Raw genomic sequence first — 17117 nt, forward strand, 5'->3', positions numbered from 1 at the left:
CACCAACAGTAGAATATAGGGTTTAATTAACTAACCATGCACTATTTTGCATGCACATTAAAGTGGGAATGTTTTACATGAGCAGAATTAAGATAAATCAATAAAATCCACACTAAAATTGTAAGTAAATGCCTCCACATAGGAAAACACATGCAAATGAACTAACAAATCTTGAGTCATAATATCCTTAATTTATATGCCTTACAATCTATAATCTAATTTGATGCTGTTTTCACTTTTGATCCTACAAAAGTTATCTAGAGTCTATTGAGAAAGCAGCAATACTGCAAAACTGCTACTGTTAATATTGTGAATGGCAAAAAATGTCAATTCACAATACCATATTGATAAAACATATGTCACAAATTAAGTCATTATAAAATAAAGGAAACATTCCTTCTTGTTTAACTGCAGCATGCAGTAATGTGCCTCAGTGAGAGACAGGAAACAGCGAGCAACAAAAGTGGATTGCTGTACAGCACAGACAAAAAGCAATAAAATATATGCTTATGAAGAGCGTGGTGCATTTTTGCCTTTACTGCAAATTAGTTGCCGTTTCTCAACAAATATAAAACTTCAACCCTACATTTTGCAGAACTTTATTTCTTACTTTAGCAAATAATACAGTGGAGTGTCTAATTTAAAGCAGAGGGAACTAACTACAAGTTCTCTCATTGAAGCGGCAGGAGCAGAAGAGGTGACAGAAAGAATATGAGGACTCAGTCACACAAATAAAGAAGTATCACAGACTTTTACATAAAAAACTAAGAGGACAGAATTAATTAATTTATTTATTTCCGGAAAGTGCCATAAATATCTGAGAACAATTTGGCACATAGATAGGAAGAATTAAACTGCTGTGTGCTGTATGTATTCTCCTGCATTGAGTACTATCAGCCAATTCATCCGTAGTGCTCCTGTTCTCAGAACTTCTTTTTCATCTTCATTGATGCCATGTTTTTAGTACAACATTTGATCACTATAAGAACATTTAACTTCACACACACATTCTTTCTGCATTTCCAAATAGCACTTTGTGTCAATAAAAACTTTGTTTTCAACTAACAGATTCCTATTCTTGAAAAACGCGATTATGAACCACCAAAAGCTACTGTTTAAATAAGAATCCCCATGAGCCACTAGTCACAGTCATAAAACAATTTGGCAGGCATACTTCATTACTGCACCAACAGTTTACATAGAAAATTTCTATGATAACAAAAACATTTTAATTGTTTTTGTAACCGTGGAATTTCCTATATCGTCATTTAGTCTAATGATGAAATATCCCTGAAAAATGAGCAAAACTGGTAGATAATAAAACGATTCAAAAGGACGATAGTTCAATCCCATGTCTGGCCATCCTGATTTAGGTTTTCCGTGATTTCCCTAAATCTCTCCAGGCAAATGCCGGGATGGTTCCTTTGAAAGGGCACGGCCGACTTCCTTCCCCAATCCTATGAGAACGATAACCTCGCTGTTTGGTCTCTTCCCCCAAACAACCAAATAACAAGTTTTGTTCATTTCAAATACATTCAAGCTACAGTCAACTGTCTGTGTAAAACTTTTCTATACTTTTAAAAAGGTGTATTTTCTCTTGGGGCAACAATGTTTCTGTTAGTACTCTGGTGAAACCATGCAGTTACATGAATTGCATGTGTAACATACTGTGGCAAATGAAAATTCAGTGCTGGCTAGTAACCAAAAGACAAATCATTTTAAAGTTACTTTTCCATTTCATACTGTCCTTTTGTCTTTCTCTAACAGGTGCTCTATGTATTGTTGTTTACTGACAGTGGAGGCAAACACACAATTCAGAAAATCGGAATTCCATGGAATGATGTGTATGATACAGGCCTACAAAGTCTTCTTCCACAATTAATAAGGTGAGTGAATTGCTTGTGTACCTGGGTAAAAGTTACATATTGGACTCCCCCCCCCCCCCTTACATTTTGCAGTCTGGCGCGGACATAAGCATTAGCCTTTGCTACTGGTCAATTTGTTACGTCAACCAGATTTTCTGCTTCTACATTTGTTGGATTCACCAACTCGCAACCGAATTGTTAACTTTCAACCTAACCCAGACCTCGGGCTGCATTACAGACCAACCTGTCACAAAAACAAAGATTGAATAATTTTTTTTATTGGGGGGTGAGGAGGGGTGGCTGGATGCTCAACATTGAACATTAGGCTATATTTGAATGTGCGTTAAATCTTTCCATAGAAAAGTTACACAAATGAAAATTGTTCAATTTCAACAGAAATTGAAAGCGAGGAAACTTTTTTTTAAAGAAAAGTCACACTAACAGACATACCAAAAAAAAGGGAATGTCTAGTAACAAATTTAAGTACCCAACAACATGAATACCGCTGCTTAAAGCAATAGTATTATTTTTACTCATCAATATTTTATGGCTTCAAGTCAGAACAATTACGCTTGAGAGAATGGTGGGCTTGTGCTGACTGTAGCTCGTAAAAGGAAACTTCACGCCAAAGTCGGAAAACCACATGCATACTATGAAGCAAGCAATAAAGCTCTGCCCACTCATGTGGACTTTGCAGTCAAGTTTAGCAGTTATCACTGTTGTTCGTGCGCGCTGCAGCCAGAGACATCTAAATCACTAATATAAATTTTTCACACTTTAGCTTACATAGTTTTATCATGAATCCAGCAATCTGACAGCTGCTACTCTGTAAAAGATGCAAATAAGTGTCTTCATGTGGAAGCATTTAGAGGTAGACTAAAAAGGATGTATATTTTACGAAGTTACACCTTAACGAGTACTGACTATGTGCTGTGGTACCCTCTTTCTGAATAACCAAAGGATATGAAAATGGAGAGGAAATTGATGCAAAATACAGAGGTCAGAAGATCATTATTACATAAGCAAGATGCATCGCATATCATAGTGTACAAACGTTTATATGGAACACAATGTTCTTGAACAAACAAAGAAAAGAAAGATTTTATAGGGAATAGCAGTTACTCAATGCTAATGTATGTTCTGAACTAAACATAATTTTCTTTATAATTTTAATCATATAAAGAAAGAACATGTTACTCACTCTTTTAAGTGAGTAACATGCACTACATTTTTCTTTCCCTCTACCCTTACTTCTTGAAACAAACACAAATGAAGTTTCACGGTTTTGAAAAAGAAAATCTCAGAATTCCAGGCTGATTAAAAAACAGAATGCAGTTTTCAAATAATCACAAATGCCTCAAAATAAAATTTTCTGAACATTACAAGATTTGTCAGTTTTATTACAGTGAAAACCTGCGTGAAATTGATATTGATATATGTACAAAGAAAACTATATAAAATCATAACAAATGAGAAATGTGAATGCCACAAACTGTATGAACAATGAAAATATGTAAGTGGTAACAAAGTAGTTGCAGTATGCAAAAGTTACACCAAGAATGATCTATGCACGAGGTACGTAGCCTGCAGCATACTGTCAATTAATAGTTTCCCTATGTTTGAAGAGGTCTGCAGCTCCACAACTGTGTACTGAGTTAATGAATATTCAGTTACTCTTAAGTTCTTTATTTTACTCCCTAAGCGGTTTTACACCGAAACCATTTTCTGGTGAAATCTGAAAATTTTACAGTGGTTAAACCACGTCAAAGAACTTTTTAGCAACTGTAGAGATTATCAATAGCAGCAGTTATCACACACTGAGGAAACAACAGACTAAAAGAAAAGTAACGGAAAGTACAGCTTACAGATACCAGTGTTATGTAGGCCTACATGAAGATTACATACACACGTGGCAAACTGAAGTCTATTATAGATCTACAAGTAATATAGTAATTACACATGGAAATTTAGCCTGTATCTTCAAAGCTCCCATACAAAACACTACAATGAATCCATAGCTAAATCATGAATTCTTTGTGCTATAAAAAAATGTTGTACATGTTGTTAAAATACAGAATCTCTAGAAATAATTTCCCCATCAATATTTAATTACTGAACAGCAAAAACATGGTCTGCAAGCAACTGACTATGTGTCACGTACATAAAGACGGTAAAATACTCATAATGGTCTCAAAGTAAAAATGGTAAAGCCATCATCAACCTGAAAGTTGGTTTCAACATCAGAGTGCTTTACTAGGAACAGTGTTACTGGATGTGGAATTCCACTGTCTTTGTTCTATCTCCGAACTTGCATACCCAGGAAGATGTAGAGGAATGAACATTTTAACGTGGACTCTGGAATTTTTGTGCAACTTGGCAGTTTCTACATTAACAAATATGCCCAAAATTGACACACGACTAATGAAGATCCCAGGAATGGCATGGTATCGAACCCCCAGAACTTTGGATCCACAATCTACCACATTCTGCTGAGCTATTAGAACATAAATCATTGTGTCGGCCATATATTGTCCTTGAGATCACATTAGCAGTTTCATCAGTATTAACACAAGCTGGGAAACTTACGTCATTACGCATAAGGTCTCACAACATGCAATCATAGCAACTGTCAAGGTTCATCTGTTGTTGTGTGACACTGGATGTGATATTTCACTTTCAGAAACAATTATAACTAGATCACAGGATACACAGTAGACCTAAATACTAATTGCTTTGCTGACGTATGTCACCATATAACAGATGCAAACTGTCTTCTTATCAGTGAGTAATAAACTGTAAAACTGTGACAACCGTGTGTGCAAACACCATTCCGCTTTCAGGCGCAGTCACCTCTGCAAACTCAATACTTCTGCTACGGGAAAAGAACTCTATTTTCTTTTAGTTGTTTGACAAGACTCAGCGGCATCCCTTCACAAACACCGCTAAATTACATCTGAAGTACATAACGTCTCAATTGGCGGCTCTTACGCCTCAGATATTCCCTGTTAATAATGTGTTGGTGCTGACGTGAGTTGATAACATTCCACACTGACAGTTCACTTTACGTTTATGCAAGTAAATGCACTTCAAAACGAGAGGTTGTGATTTTAAGCTGATGCAGTACATTGGTTTGACAGTTAATCAAGTAATACTCTTTATCATCTTCGGATATACACACATACGACCACGATTAAGTATTACTTGACTCATTTGAGGCTTCAAAGCAACAAATACAAGATCTAATTGGAGCTATTGTCCTAACTACAATAAACACAAGTTTTCCAGTTTACATAAACATTGCAAAAATAAATATTTACCTTATCCCTTTCGTGTTCCAAGGAAAAAACTGCAGATTTCCTTTCGATTTTCCTCCAGATCGGTCTAAATACACGCTAAACATGCAAAGCACAATCACACAAATATTACACTAACCTCCATCTGATACCCTACTACTACCTTTGAAATTTATATACAAACTACACCAATCCGCCACAGACGCAATATGAATACTTCGTACTTGTTTCCGCTGCCTTACGAGAACATCGAGGCGCATTCCTTTGTTCTATTTTTATCTACTATACTTTGTACAGACTGAATTTCGGTGTTTATTCAGTCGATGGAACTAAATGGCGGATAAACAGCTGATACAGCTGTTGCGTTACGGAAAGTTCTCAATTAATTTATACAGCTTCTCAAAGAACAAAGCTTTATGCAGAGAATCGACCTTCCTTTTCGCTGTCGCAACTAACGAAAGTGATGTTGTCTGGCTGATTATAGACTTTATTCAAAAGATTTTATATAGCGTACATGTACAGGCAAAGCCACGAAAACTGAAGAAACAGGCAATAACATTTACCTGTACCGAGACTTTGACAGGTTTCTTATTCGCGTCTTTGTTGTTTCATATCGAATCTTATTTGGAGCAATTGCATAACGACTGAATAATCAGGCGTCAAATGCGATCAAGTAGCTTTCAAATAAAGAAAATATGGGCAGAATGAATTAGTTTATATGCTTATTTTTTCATCCTGGGTTCTTATAATGATACAAGATTTGTCATGGTAGTACGATGCAAATAAATAGCTAAAAATATATATGCACACAGAATCTACAAATATGCATTATGAGTGTAGGACAGATGGTCGACAATGGCTATGATGAAGGTACGTTCTCGGCACATATTACATCAAAAAAAAGAATCCTCTCTTTCTTATTCCGATTTTTAAGACGAATCTTGATAAGAACTCGAACTGGAGGTCAGATGTTACAGATCTTCGTAAATATTCAAGTTCTGTAGCTTTTACATCACGAACAATATCAGGTTTTGGAGTGAAACTGTCAAAAATTTGACTTTCTATTCCTATATTCATTCACTAATGGGTTTTGGCAACACATTCTGTGGTATCTCAAACTCGGTATAAAGTATTTTTGTTCTACAGAACGGTATAATTAGGATAACATGTATAACTCATCCTAGAGTGTCTTGTAGACGACTCGTTAAACATTTGGTATACTGACAGCAATATTTCAATAAAAATTTTCACCCCTTATTTCATCCGCATAAGGAAAGAATTACCAAAAACAGTGAAAAACATATTTTTTTTATTTTGAACAAAGAAGCCAAATACTAATTCTCTTAGTTTTAGCTTTCATAATTAGATATTTTAATAAAGATCTTCGTCCACTATTTGACCACCCTTAAGGTTGATGTTCAAAAAACACTGAAATGTGTATTTATTTTTTGTTCTATCTGAGAAATCAAATATCCATTTCCACAGATGTAGCTTTAAAATGTTTCAGTAGTACTTTCATAAGTATTTATATTCAAAAACCACTATTTTACTCCCTTTGTGGTTGATTTTGCGAAGATGCTGAAGCACTTGTTTTCATATTTCTGACCAAGGAACCAAATACCAATTGTCGTTGTAATAGATTCAAAATTGTCTTTATAGCGACACACTTGCAAAAAACCTTTCAATCCATGTATTACACTCTTATGGACGGAATTTCAAAAAAATCCATTCTTAAACGATGCCTACATATGACATCAACAACATCTCCAAATTTCAGGTTAATAACCTTAGCAGTTTGGGCTTGGTGATTATGGGTCACTCAATCAGGACATTGTATTTCACATATATATCTTTATGTATGTGTGTTTGTGTAAATAAGAGTATGAAGGAGAAACTATATGATTCAGTTTAGGTTTTCAATGTCTTTCAGGTTCTTTATGTGTCAAAAAGTCTTTCCTTTCAGTCACTTTTGGGTTTTATTTTAAAGACAGTTCATGATATATGGTACACTTCTGATTGTTAAATATTAAAAAGATTTGTAATTAGATATTCATAACTGCACTATACTGTAGGTATGGGTGTAGGTATAGCTGCCTTTAATGTTTTATGAATATGATTCCAGGCTGAATTTTAAATCTGCATCAGAATATGTGCTGATTTAAATCTTCTTGGCAAAACCTCCATCAGATACAGGTCATGAGCTTTTTCTTTCCCCAGCAGCCGGTTATTTGTAGTCAGATTGTTTTAAAGCTCTTGACTATACATACCAGTGGATGAAGGTGTACATAGTGTAGTTATTTTATCTTTTCTGCAATTGATGATTTTCTTGTGACTGATGCTTGTAGCTACATTTCCACAATTCCTTTTGATTTTGATATTGATTACATTGTGGCAGTTTGAACTACTTTGTCTGTTTAGTTTTAGATAGCAATAGCTCTGTAAACCAGAGTTAAGAACTTTAATAAGAACCGTTTTTGCCCATGAAGTTCTTAATGATTCATCAGCATCACAGAAGGCCTCATTTTACACACTATTGATTTGGTGTATGCTGATTACTCAGTTACTTCACTTAATGGGACAGTAAACCAAGATTTTCTTCCATGCTGTAGTACACTGGGGGAAGATCATTAATTATAATATGAACAATTAAGTCTGAATGGAGTCGTAGGGCTTACCACACGTAAAAATAGCTAAACGAAAGCTGTGCTAGTAGCACTGTTTTACATTTTGTTACAAGATAATTTTGTTGTAAATATGATAGTAAGAGACTTCTATTAGTCTTACTGGCGCCAGAAGTTTCGAATACAGTAAGTAGCAGTTAACTAAAAACTATATAATCCACATGGTAGATCTAGGAAAAAACACAATACTCTTTATCATATAGCATCATTAATATTGTCTGCACTAGATCAGATGATATTGATCAATCTTGCCTAAAATTATACTGTGTTTCCCATAAAACTTTCTCTATGATAGAGAAAGTTCAAAAGCTCAGAGAACTTTCATTTAATATGTTAATTAGAAGACAAAATAATAAAGAGAATTTTTCCCCATTGAATATATGATGATTGAAAAGCTTGATAATTATCTCTAGATTATAATTCTGGGAACTCTTTAGGAATTTTTCTAGTTGCTGACATTTTCTCCTAAAACTGTTCATTTAGTGAGGTGTCCTACACTGTTTTCATCATTTTCTGTTTTAATATAATTGCACATATTACTGTGAAATATGTATTGAATGTGCTGAAAATGGTATACCTTTTATCTATAAATTAGTGCTTCACACGCAGTGCTACCAGCTGCCACAGATTGTCTCTGTTTTGTTTTGTTGTGGACTTTTCTGTTTTGTGGGCATCTTACACCTTCCTTGTCGTTTCTAGGTAGGGATGTGTTTACATGTTTTAACAGTGTCTCTTATAGTGTTTTTTCTATTCAGTGTTTTCTTGTGGGCGTTGCAGAAATTTTCTTTGTTTGTGTGCTTATTATTATTGTTTGCATTGTCTGTTTCTTGCATTTGCCTACTTCAAAATGAGCAACTCACCTCTCCCACTCCCTGCTCACGCGCCTCAGCTGCAAGCAATAGCTGCAACACAGCTAACACAGATATTTCAGTTTCACATGCAGCAGATTGCAAGTCTTCTAAAAACGGTAGAGCAGTTACTCGACCAAGCAATGAATGCAGAGCGCATGACCGACCAAAATGGAACTGTAACTCCAAGTGCCATATCGCCTTTTCTCAAGTGCAACGAACCATAGACCTTGCCGTTGGTGGGGAGGCTTGTGTGCCTCAGTGACACAGATATCCGTACCATACGTGCTACCACAATGGAGGGGTATATGTTGAGAGCCCAGACAAATGTATGGTTCCTGAAGAGGGGCAGCAGCTTTTTCAGTAGTTGCAGGGTCAACAGTCTGGATGATTGACTGGTCTGGCCATGTAACATTAACCAAAATGGCCTTGCTGTGCTGGTACTGCGAACGGCTGAAAGCAAGTGGAAACTACGGCCGTAATTTTTCCCGAGGGCATGCAGCTTTACTGTATGGATAAATGATGATGGCGTCCTCTTGGGTAAAATATTCCGGAGGTAAAATAGTCCCCCATTCGGATCTCCGGGCGGGCACTACTCAGGAGGACGTCGTTATCAGGAGAAAGAAAACTGGCGTTCTATGGATCGGAGTGTGGAATGTCAGATCTCTTAATTGGGCAGGTAGATTAGAAAATTTAAAAAGGGAAATGGATAGGTTAAAGTTAGAAATAGTGGGAATTAGCGAAGTTCGCTGGCAGGAGGAACAGGACTTTTAGTCAGGTGAATACAGGGTTATATATACAAAATCAAATAGGGGTAATGCAGGAGTAGGTTTAATAATGAATAACAAAATAGGAGTTTGGGTAAGCTACTACAAACAACATAGTGAACGCATTATTGTGGCCAAGATAGACACGAAGCCCATGCCTACAACAGTAGTACAAGTCTATATGTCAACTAGCTCTGCAGATGACGAAGAAACTGAGGAAATGTATGATGAGATAAATGAAATTATTCAGGTAGTGAAGGGAGACGAAAATTTAATAGTCATGGGTGACAGGAATTCGATAGTAGGAAAAGGAAGAGAAGGAAACGTAGTAGGTGAATATGGATTGGGGGAAGAAAGGAATGAGGAAGCCGCCTGTTAGAATTTTGCACAGAGCACAACTTAATCATAGTTAACACTTGGTTCAAGAATCATAAAAGGATGTTGTATACATGGAAGAATCCTGGAGATACTGACAGGTTACAGATAGATTATGTAATGGTAAGACAGAGATTTAGGAACCAGGTTTTAAATTGTAAGAGATTTCCAGTGGCAGATGTGGACTCTGACCACAATCTATCGGTTCTGAACTGTAGATTAAAACTGAAGAAACTGCAAAAAGGTGGGAATATGAGGAGATGGGACCTGGATAAACTGAAAGAACCAGAGGTTGTAGAGAGTTTCAGGAAGAGCATAAAGGAACAATTGACAAGTATGGGGGAAAGAAATACAGTAGAAGAAGAATGGATACCTTTGAGGGATGAAGTGGTGAAGGCAGCAGAGGATCAAGTAGGTAAAAGGACGAAGGCTAGTAGAAATCCTTGGGTGACAGAAGAAATACTGAATTTAATTGATGAAAGGAGAAAATATAAAAATGCAGTAAATGAAGCAGGCAAAAAGGAATACAAATGTCTCAAAAATGAGATCAACAGGAAGTGCAAAATGGCTAAGCACAGATGGCTAGAAGACAAATGTAAGGATGCAGAGGCTTACCTCACTAGGGGTAAGATACATACTGCCTACAGGAAAATTAAAGAGACCTTTGGAGAAAAGAGAGCCACTTGTATGAATATCAAGGGCTCAGATGGAAACCCAGTTCTAAGCAAAGAAGGGAAAGCAGGAAGGTGGAAGGAGCATATAGAGGGACTATACAAGGGCGATGTTCCTGAGGACAATATTATGGAAATGGAAGAGGATGTAGATGAAGATGAAATGGGAGATATGATACTGCGTGAAGAATTTGATAGAGCACTGAAAGACCTAAGTCGAAACAAGGCCCTGGGAGTAGACAACATTCCATTAGAACTACTGACAGCCTTGGGAGAGCCAGTCCTGACAAAACTCTACCATCTGGTGAGAAAAATGTATGAGACAGGCGAAATACCCTTAAACTTCAAGAAGAATGTAATAATCCCAATCCCAAAGAAAGCAGGCGTTGACAGTTGTGAAAATTACCGAACTATCAGTTTAATAAGTCACGGCTTCAAAATACTAACGCGAATTCTGTACAGACCAATGGAAAAACTGGTAGAAGTCAACCTCGGGGAAGATCAGTTTGGATTCCGTAGAAATATGGTAACACGTGAGGCAATACTGACCCTATGACTTATCTTAGAAGCTAGATTAAGAAAAGGCAAACCTACGTTTCTAGCATTTGTAGACTTGGAGAAAGCTTTTGACAATGTTGACTGGAATAATCTCTTTCAAATTCTGAAGGTGGCAGGGGTAAAATACAGGGAGCGAAAGGCTATTTACAATTTGTACAGAAACCAAATGGCTTATAAGAGTCGAGTGACATGAAAGGGAAGCAGTGGTTGGGAAGGGAGTGAGACAGGGTTGTAGCCTCTCCCCGATGTTATTCAATCTGTATATTGAACAAGCAGTAAAGGAAACAAAAGAAAAATTCGGAGAAGGTATTAAAATCCATGGAGAAGAAATAAAAACTTTGAGGTTCGCCGATGACATTGTAATTCTGTCAGAGACAGCAAAGGACTTGGAAGAGCAGTTGAACGGAATGGACAGCATCTTGAAGGAAGGATATAAGATGAACACCAACAAAAGCAAAACAAGAATAATGGAATGTAGACGAATTAAGTCGGGTGACGCTGAAGGAATTAGATTAGGAAATGAGACACTTAAAGTAGTAAAGGAGTTTTGCTATTTAGGGAGCAAAATAACTGATGATGGTCGAAGTAGAGAGGATATAAAATGTAGACCAGCAATGGCAAGGAAAGCGTTTCTGAAGAAGAGAAATTTTTTAACATCGAGTATAGATTTAAGTGTCAGGAAGTCGTTTCTGAAAGTATTTGTATGGAGTGTAGCCTTGTATGGAAGTGAAACATGGACGTTAAGCAGTTTGGACAAGAAGAGAACAGAAGCTTTCGAAATGTGGTGCTACAGAAGAATGCTGAAGATTAGATGGTTAGATCACGTAACTAATGGGGAAGTATTGAAGAGGATTGGGGAGAAGAGGAGTTTGTGGCACAACTTGACAAGAAGAAGGGATCGGTTGGTAGGACATGTTCTGAGGCATCAAGGGATTACCAATTTAGTATTGGAGGGCAGCGTGGAGAGTAAAAATCGTAGAGGGAGACCAAGAGATGAATACACTAAACAGATTCAGAAGGACGTAGGCTGCAGTACGTATTGGGAGATGAAGTAGCTTGAACAGGATAGAGTAGCATGGAGAGCTGCGTCAAACCAGTCTCAGGATTGAAGACCACAACAACAACAACGAAAAAGAAGAGGAATGGTGTGAGTGGTTGCTACAGTATAAAGCCCACATCATTGCTCACAAAGTATCAGGTACTATGAAACTACATTACCTTTTGTCAATGGTAGGAAGTGCAGTCTTTCGCCTTATTCATAAATTGTTTCCAAGCGCCACCCAGAGTCAACTTTCCTATGTGAATGTGGTGGCAGCTGGTACCAATACTTTCATTGCGTGAAAAGGTCAGAGCAAACTTATCACGAGCGGGTAAGAGATTTGAAGCGTATGATGAGGAAATGCAAATTCAAATATGCTTGTGGTGCTGTATATTCAGATGTTATACTGCGTGATGCGATCTTGTAGAATGTAACTGATGTCAAACTTAGAGAACTGATTTTGAAACAGTTAGATCCATCATTTCATCACATAGAGCGAATTCTAAATCAGTATCATTCAGATGCCATAGTGGCTGATAAATTTGAGCAGCTACCAATTTGTCAGGTTGAGCCGTCCCGTGCTCATGACTGGTCCAGTAGGCAGCAAGAGCATGCATGCACCAAACCGTGTAAACAGTTCTCTAAACACGTGGCTACATCAGTGAATAGAATTAAGTCATGCCATCAGTGCTATTTACGCCACAAACAACAATATTGCACATCCAGACAAGTACAGTATTACACTTGTGGCAAGAAAGGTCACATACAATCTGTACGTTGACAATGGAGCAAACATAAGAATTCTGCCCACTGACAGAAATCTAGTCACAAGGCCCATACAATCAATCCAGTGTATTCAAAGCCTGCTGCAGGCATTAGCAAAACTAGCAAGCAACTATTGCTATGCCAGTCCAACAAACTTTTTGTTCATTTCAACCTTTGTGGAAAACGTGTGAAATTTCAGTTGGACACGAGTGCCTCTGTAACATTGCTGAAATGTAACGCATATGAACTGTTACGCTTCCCATGTCTGTCTAAAACTAGCACACACCTGATGGCTTATAATGAACAATACATTCCCGTTCTCGAAAAATGTACTTTGCGTGCTATGTATCACTCGCATACACGAACTGTAACTTTCACTGTGCTACAACCACCGATTGTAAGAACATATTTGGCCTTGATTCGTTTGATTTTTTTGGTTTTCGAAGTTAGGACAATGCGTTGACACTCACTGCTTTCAAAGCCATTTAGGCAAGCTAACAATTTTGTTGCACATATTACTATGAAAGAGAATGCTCAGCTGAAGTTTCGCCAGGTCAGAACTATTCCCATTGCATTACGGGAGAACGTGGTTGGTGAACTGGAAGATAGCCGAGCTACTGCGCCCATACAAGGTGCCTCTGTGTTGTCTTTAAGGGGAGCCTTAACCATGAAAATGATAAAATTAACGTTTATTGGTTTTGTCATTATAAAATTATTTGGAGTTTTCTGAGTAAAACAAACCAAGTTTGAACCTTCTAAGTGAATTCTAAGTGTGTTTTTTTTCGCTGCAAAGTTGACGCACCGCGTAAACGGTTGTAGCGACTTAGTGCGTCACCTCTGACGGCGCCGCTCGCTGCCTGCAAGCATGGTATCTTTCCGGAATTAGACAGTGTTTTGTTTTCCAACGTTGTATGGCTTTATCTCTGCGACAAGCGACTGTTCATATTGGTAAACACGAACGCTGTACCGTGTGTGTTGACTTGTGGAATTTGCTTTGTGTTGTTTAGCTGTTCAATTTCGCGTATTTGACGAATTTTGCTCGTTCCTGTTTTACATATTTGATTTGTGGATATCAATAAGGCCCATTTCAGCAATCGAGTGTTTAAGAAACGGGACAATGAGTGGAAGAAGGAATCTTTTGTTGTTTCGAAGGGAGATGCTGCTCAGACTGCTTCACCGACTACTGCAAATGAATGTGATAGAACTTCTTCCAGCAAGAAACATTGTGACAACAAAGAAAAATTTGAAAACTATGAAAGTGACAGTAACGATGTGAATCAAATAATTAACATTGCCTTGCTCTCTAACATTTTGAAACATAACGTATTATACCAAGTTTGTAAAGAAACAGGACTGGTAGCTTCACACATTGGTTTGGCATGTTAAATGTTATTGAAGTCTAATAAATGGGCCGCAGAAGTTTCGTTTTCTAATTCTAACAGTATTCCTGATATTGCTAATAGTGGAAAAAGGTGTATGATATAAATGTTAAGCTAGTGTGTGGCTGGTGTTGCATTGGCAAGGGCAGTGCTGCAGGGACAATGTTATGTGGAATTATTAACTTGCCAAAACCACCAACCAAGTTTGGATTTTATAATGAATTGATGGGATCTTCTGCTGAAGATATTTCTCAAGCAACAATGAAGAAAACAGTTGAAGAAGCTGTGACAGATAATGGGAATTGTAGAGATTTAACTGTTGCTTTAGATGTATCATGGCAACGTAAAGGTCATAAGTCTCTAAATAGAGTTGTGACAGCTACCAGTGGAGACAGTTGCAAAGTAATTGATGTTGCTATTCTCTCAAAACATTGTAGATATAAGGGCAATACCAAGGACGAACATAGTGAAAGCTGTGAAGCAAATTTTCGCGGCACAAGTGGAGTGATGGAAGTAGAGGGAGTGAAAGTAATTTTTTCCAAATCAAAGGGATGGTATAATGTATGATACACTAACTAACTATGAGGTGGTGATTCTAAGGGATATAAACCTGTAGAGGAACTCAAACCTTATGGCAATGAAATTCACATTAAAAAACAGGAGGGCATTGGACATGTGCAGAAGTGCATGGGTGCTTGCTCAGTGATGGTAACACCCTTGGAGGAAGAGGAAGATTGACAGATGAAGCAATTGATAGATTGCAGAGGTATTATGGGTGTGCAATTAGGCAAAATACAAGAAGCATTGAGCATATGAGGAGAGCAGTATGGTCATTATTGTTTTCATACTGCATCAACAATTGAGCACCCACAACATGCGTTGTGCCCCACAGCTGATGACACATGGTGTAAGTGCCAATCCGGAAAGGAATATGCCCATAAAAACAGTTTGCCAAATGCTGTAATTGATGCAGTTAAGCCTATATTCAGAGATTTATCACAGCCAAGTTTATTGGAAGTGTTTACATGGGAAAACACAAAATCCAACTGAAAGTGTTAATAATTTAATTTGCATTAGGATTCCTAAAAGATGTTTGTACAGACAAAAACATTGCATTTTCGAGTGTATGATTCAGTGTCAACATACAATGAAGGAAGCATTATAAGCTGTGATGTGCTGAAACGCTTAGGTTCCCAACCAGGACACAACACCAATTCCACAATGCACCTAATTGATGAAGAAAGACTAAGAGGTGCCGGAAGAAGAGACAAAAGCCTACAACATGCAGCAAAAGGGAAGAAAAGACCAGTGAAAACTAAACTAACACTGCAAAAAGAAGAGGATGCTGATAATCCACCATATGGGGGCAGGAATGTATTAAATAACTTTGGAAGCCATTTCACATAGCTTTAAAATTTTCATCTTTGAGGAAGATTTTCTCAAAAACTACTAAAAGTATATCAATGAAATTTATACACAATACTGTTTATTTCTTTTCCTTCATTTTTATAACAAATTGTAAAAAAATGTTGTATAGCTCAAGAGTTATAGAAGAAAAAGTGCAAAATTTTAGAGAAAAAAATAAGCATCTGTTTAGGAAAATTGTAAAACAGAAACCATTAAATATTTCTTAACATGGAATTACAACTTTGTAGAGAAATATTCACTGGACATTTCAGAACAATATGTTTAATGGTTTTAGAAAAAATGCTCCTTCTATTTGCTAAAATTGACATGGAGGAGATGGATCGTTTCCGCTCCCTTTATTAAGCCTACCGTCAACCCACAAACTGTGACTAATACTTATCTACTGCCACGCCCAGAGGATCTCATGGACAGATTAGGCGCTGGTCACTACTTTTCAAAAATTCATTTGTCCAACACATATCTTCAAATACCACTAGAAGAAGTATCTCAAACAGTTTGTGTTGTGAATACTCATTTGGGCTTGTTTAAATACACACATAAAAAAAAGTTTGGCATCAACCCCGTTCCCAGAACTCCTGAAGATAGACGTCGACTGTGGATATTGTATCACAGACATTGTGGTGTTTTTTTAAGTTATATTTTGATTAGATTATTATTCTCCTGTGAAGATTCAGAAATCTGTTCTGAGTTTTGCACCACTTTTTGGCGGGAAGAGCAAAGACTTTTCGAAAAAGTTAAGTACTGAATGTCATATTTTATATGTCACCTGAAATCGTTTTCAGAAGATATAGCGTTCTCAAGACCAAGAACAGAGTTTGCATTGCCACTTAATTTATTTATGCCGTGATCATGTTCGATCACGACCGGATATGAGACACAACAACTGCAAACAGAGAAACCTAAGGACCAGACAGAGCTGGAAATTTTCTTTGCTATACTACATCACACATTAAGAGAAAGTGGATTTAAATCGCAAACAAGGTAAATAGCAATGCGCCTTCTGCCTTAACCACGACGTTTGCCGACCTGCAGTCGGACCCTTGTAGCTGTATAAAAACTATAAAAACATCGTTATTTCTGTTGCTAGTAATACGAGATGGATAGCATAGAAATACTTAAAATAATAAGCAGGCACTATGTAACCTCCCCAGAGAAATTTGAAAGACAATACTGAAATGTTAATGGACATCGTGCTAAACGTAACCTTCCCAGAGAAATCTGAAAGACAATAATTAAATGTTAACGAGAATAGAACCTAGTGTAACCTCTCAGCAAATAAAATAATTTATTGACAATGACAATTAAATGAGAAATAGCAATCTGAGCCAAATGTAAGCTGCCCACAAAAATGTAAGATGATTCAATGATAATGAAATCTCAGTGACAATGAAAACGCAAATAGACCGAAATGTCGATCTTAGGCCCTGTTCTTACCTCAGTAAAATTGC

At 37.1% G+C, this 17117-nt stretch overlaps 1 protein-coding gene across 2 annotated transcripts in view; it reads right to left on the reverse strand.

Moving 5' to 3' along the window:
* The window catches only part of LOC126480744 (serine/threonine-protein kinase tricornered), a 602474-nt gene extending 596917 nt beyond the window's left edge, over positions 1-5557 (reverse strand). The window contains exons 1-2 of one of the 2 annotated variants that reach the window (XM_050104023.1): positions 5183-5555; positions 2652-2691 (exon numbers count right to left, since the gene is read on the reverse strand). In XM_050104023.1, the coding sequence (XP_049959980.1) occupies positions 2652-2653 (2 nt within the window). In that variant the 5' untranslated portion in view covers positions 2654-2691; positions 5183-5555. Of the gene's footprint in view, positions 1-2651; positions 2692-5182 lie in introns of both variants that reach the window. The other variant, XM_050104022.1, reaches the window with a different exon arrangement.
* Positions 5558-17117: the final 11560 nt, after the last annotated feature.

Source organism: Schistocerca serialis, chromosome 5 (assembly GCF_023864345.2).
Source record: "Schistocerca serialis cubense isolate TAMUIC-IGC-003099 chromosome 5, iqSchSeri2.2, whole genome shotgun sequence".
Taxonomy (NCBI): domain Eukaryota; kingdom Metazoa; phylum Arthropoda; class Insecta; order Orthoptera; family Acrididae; genus Schistocerca; species Schistocerca serialis.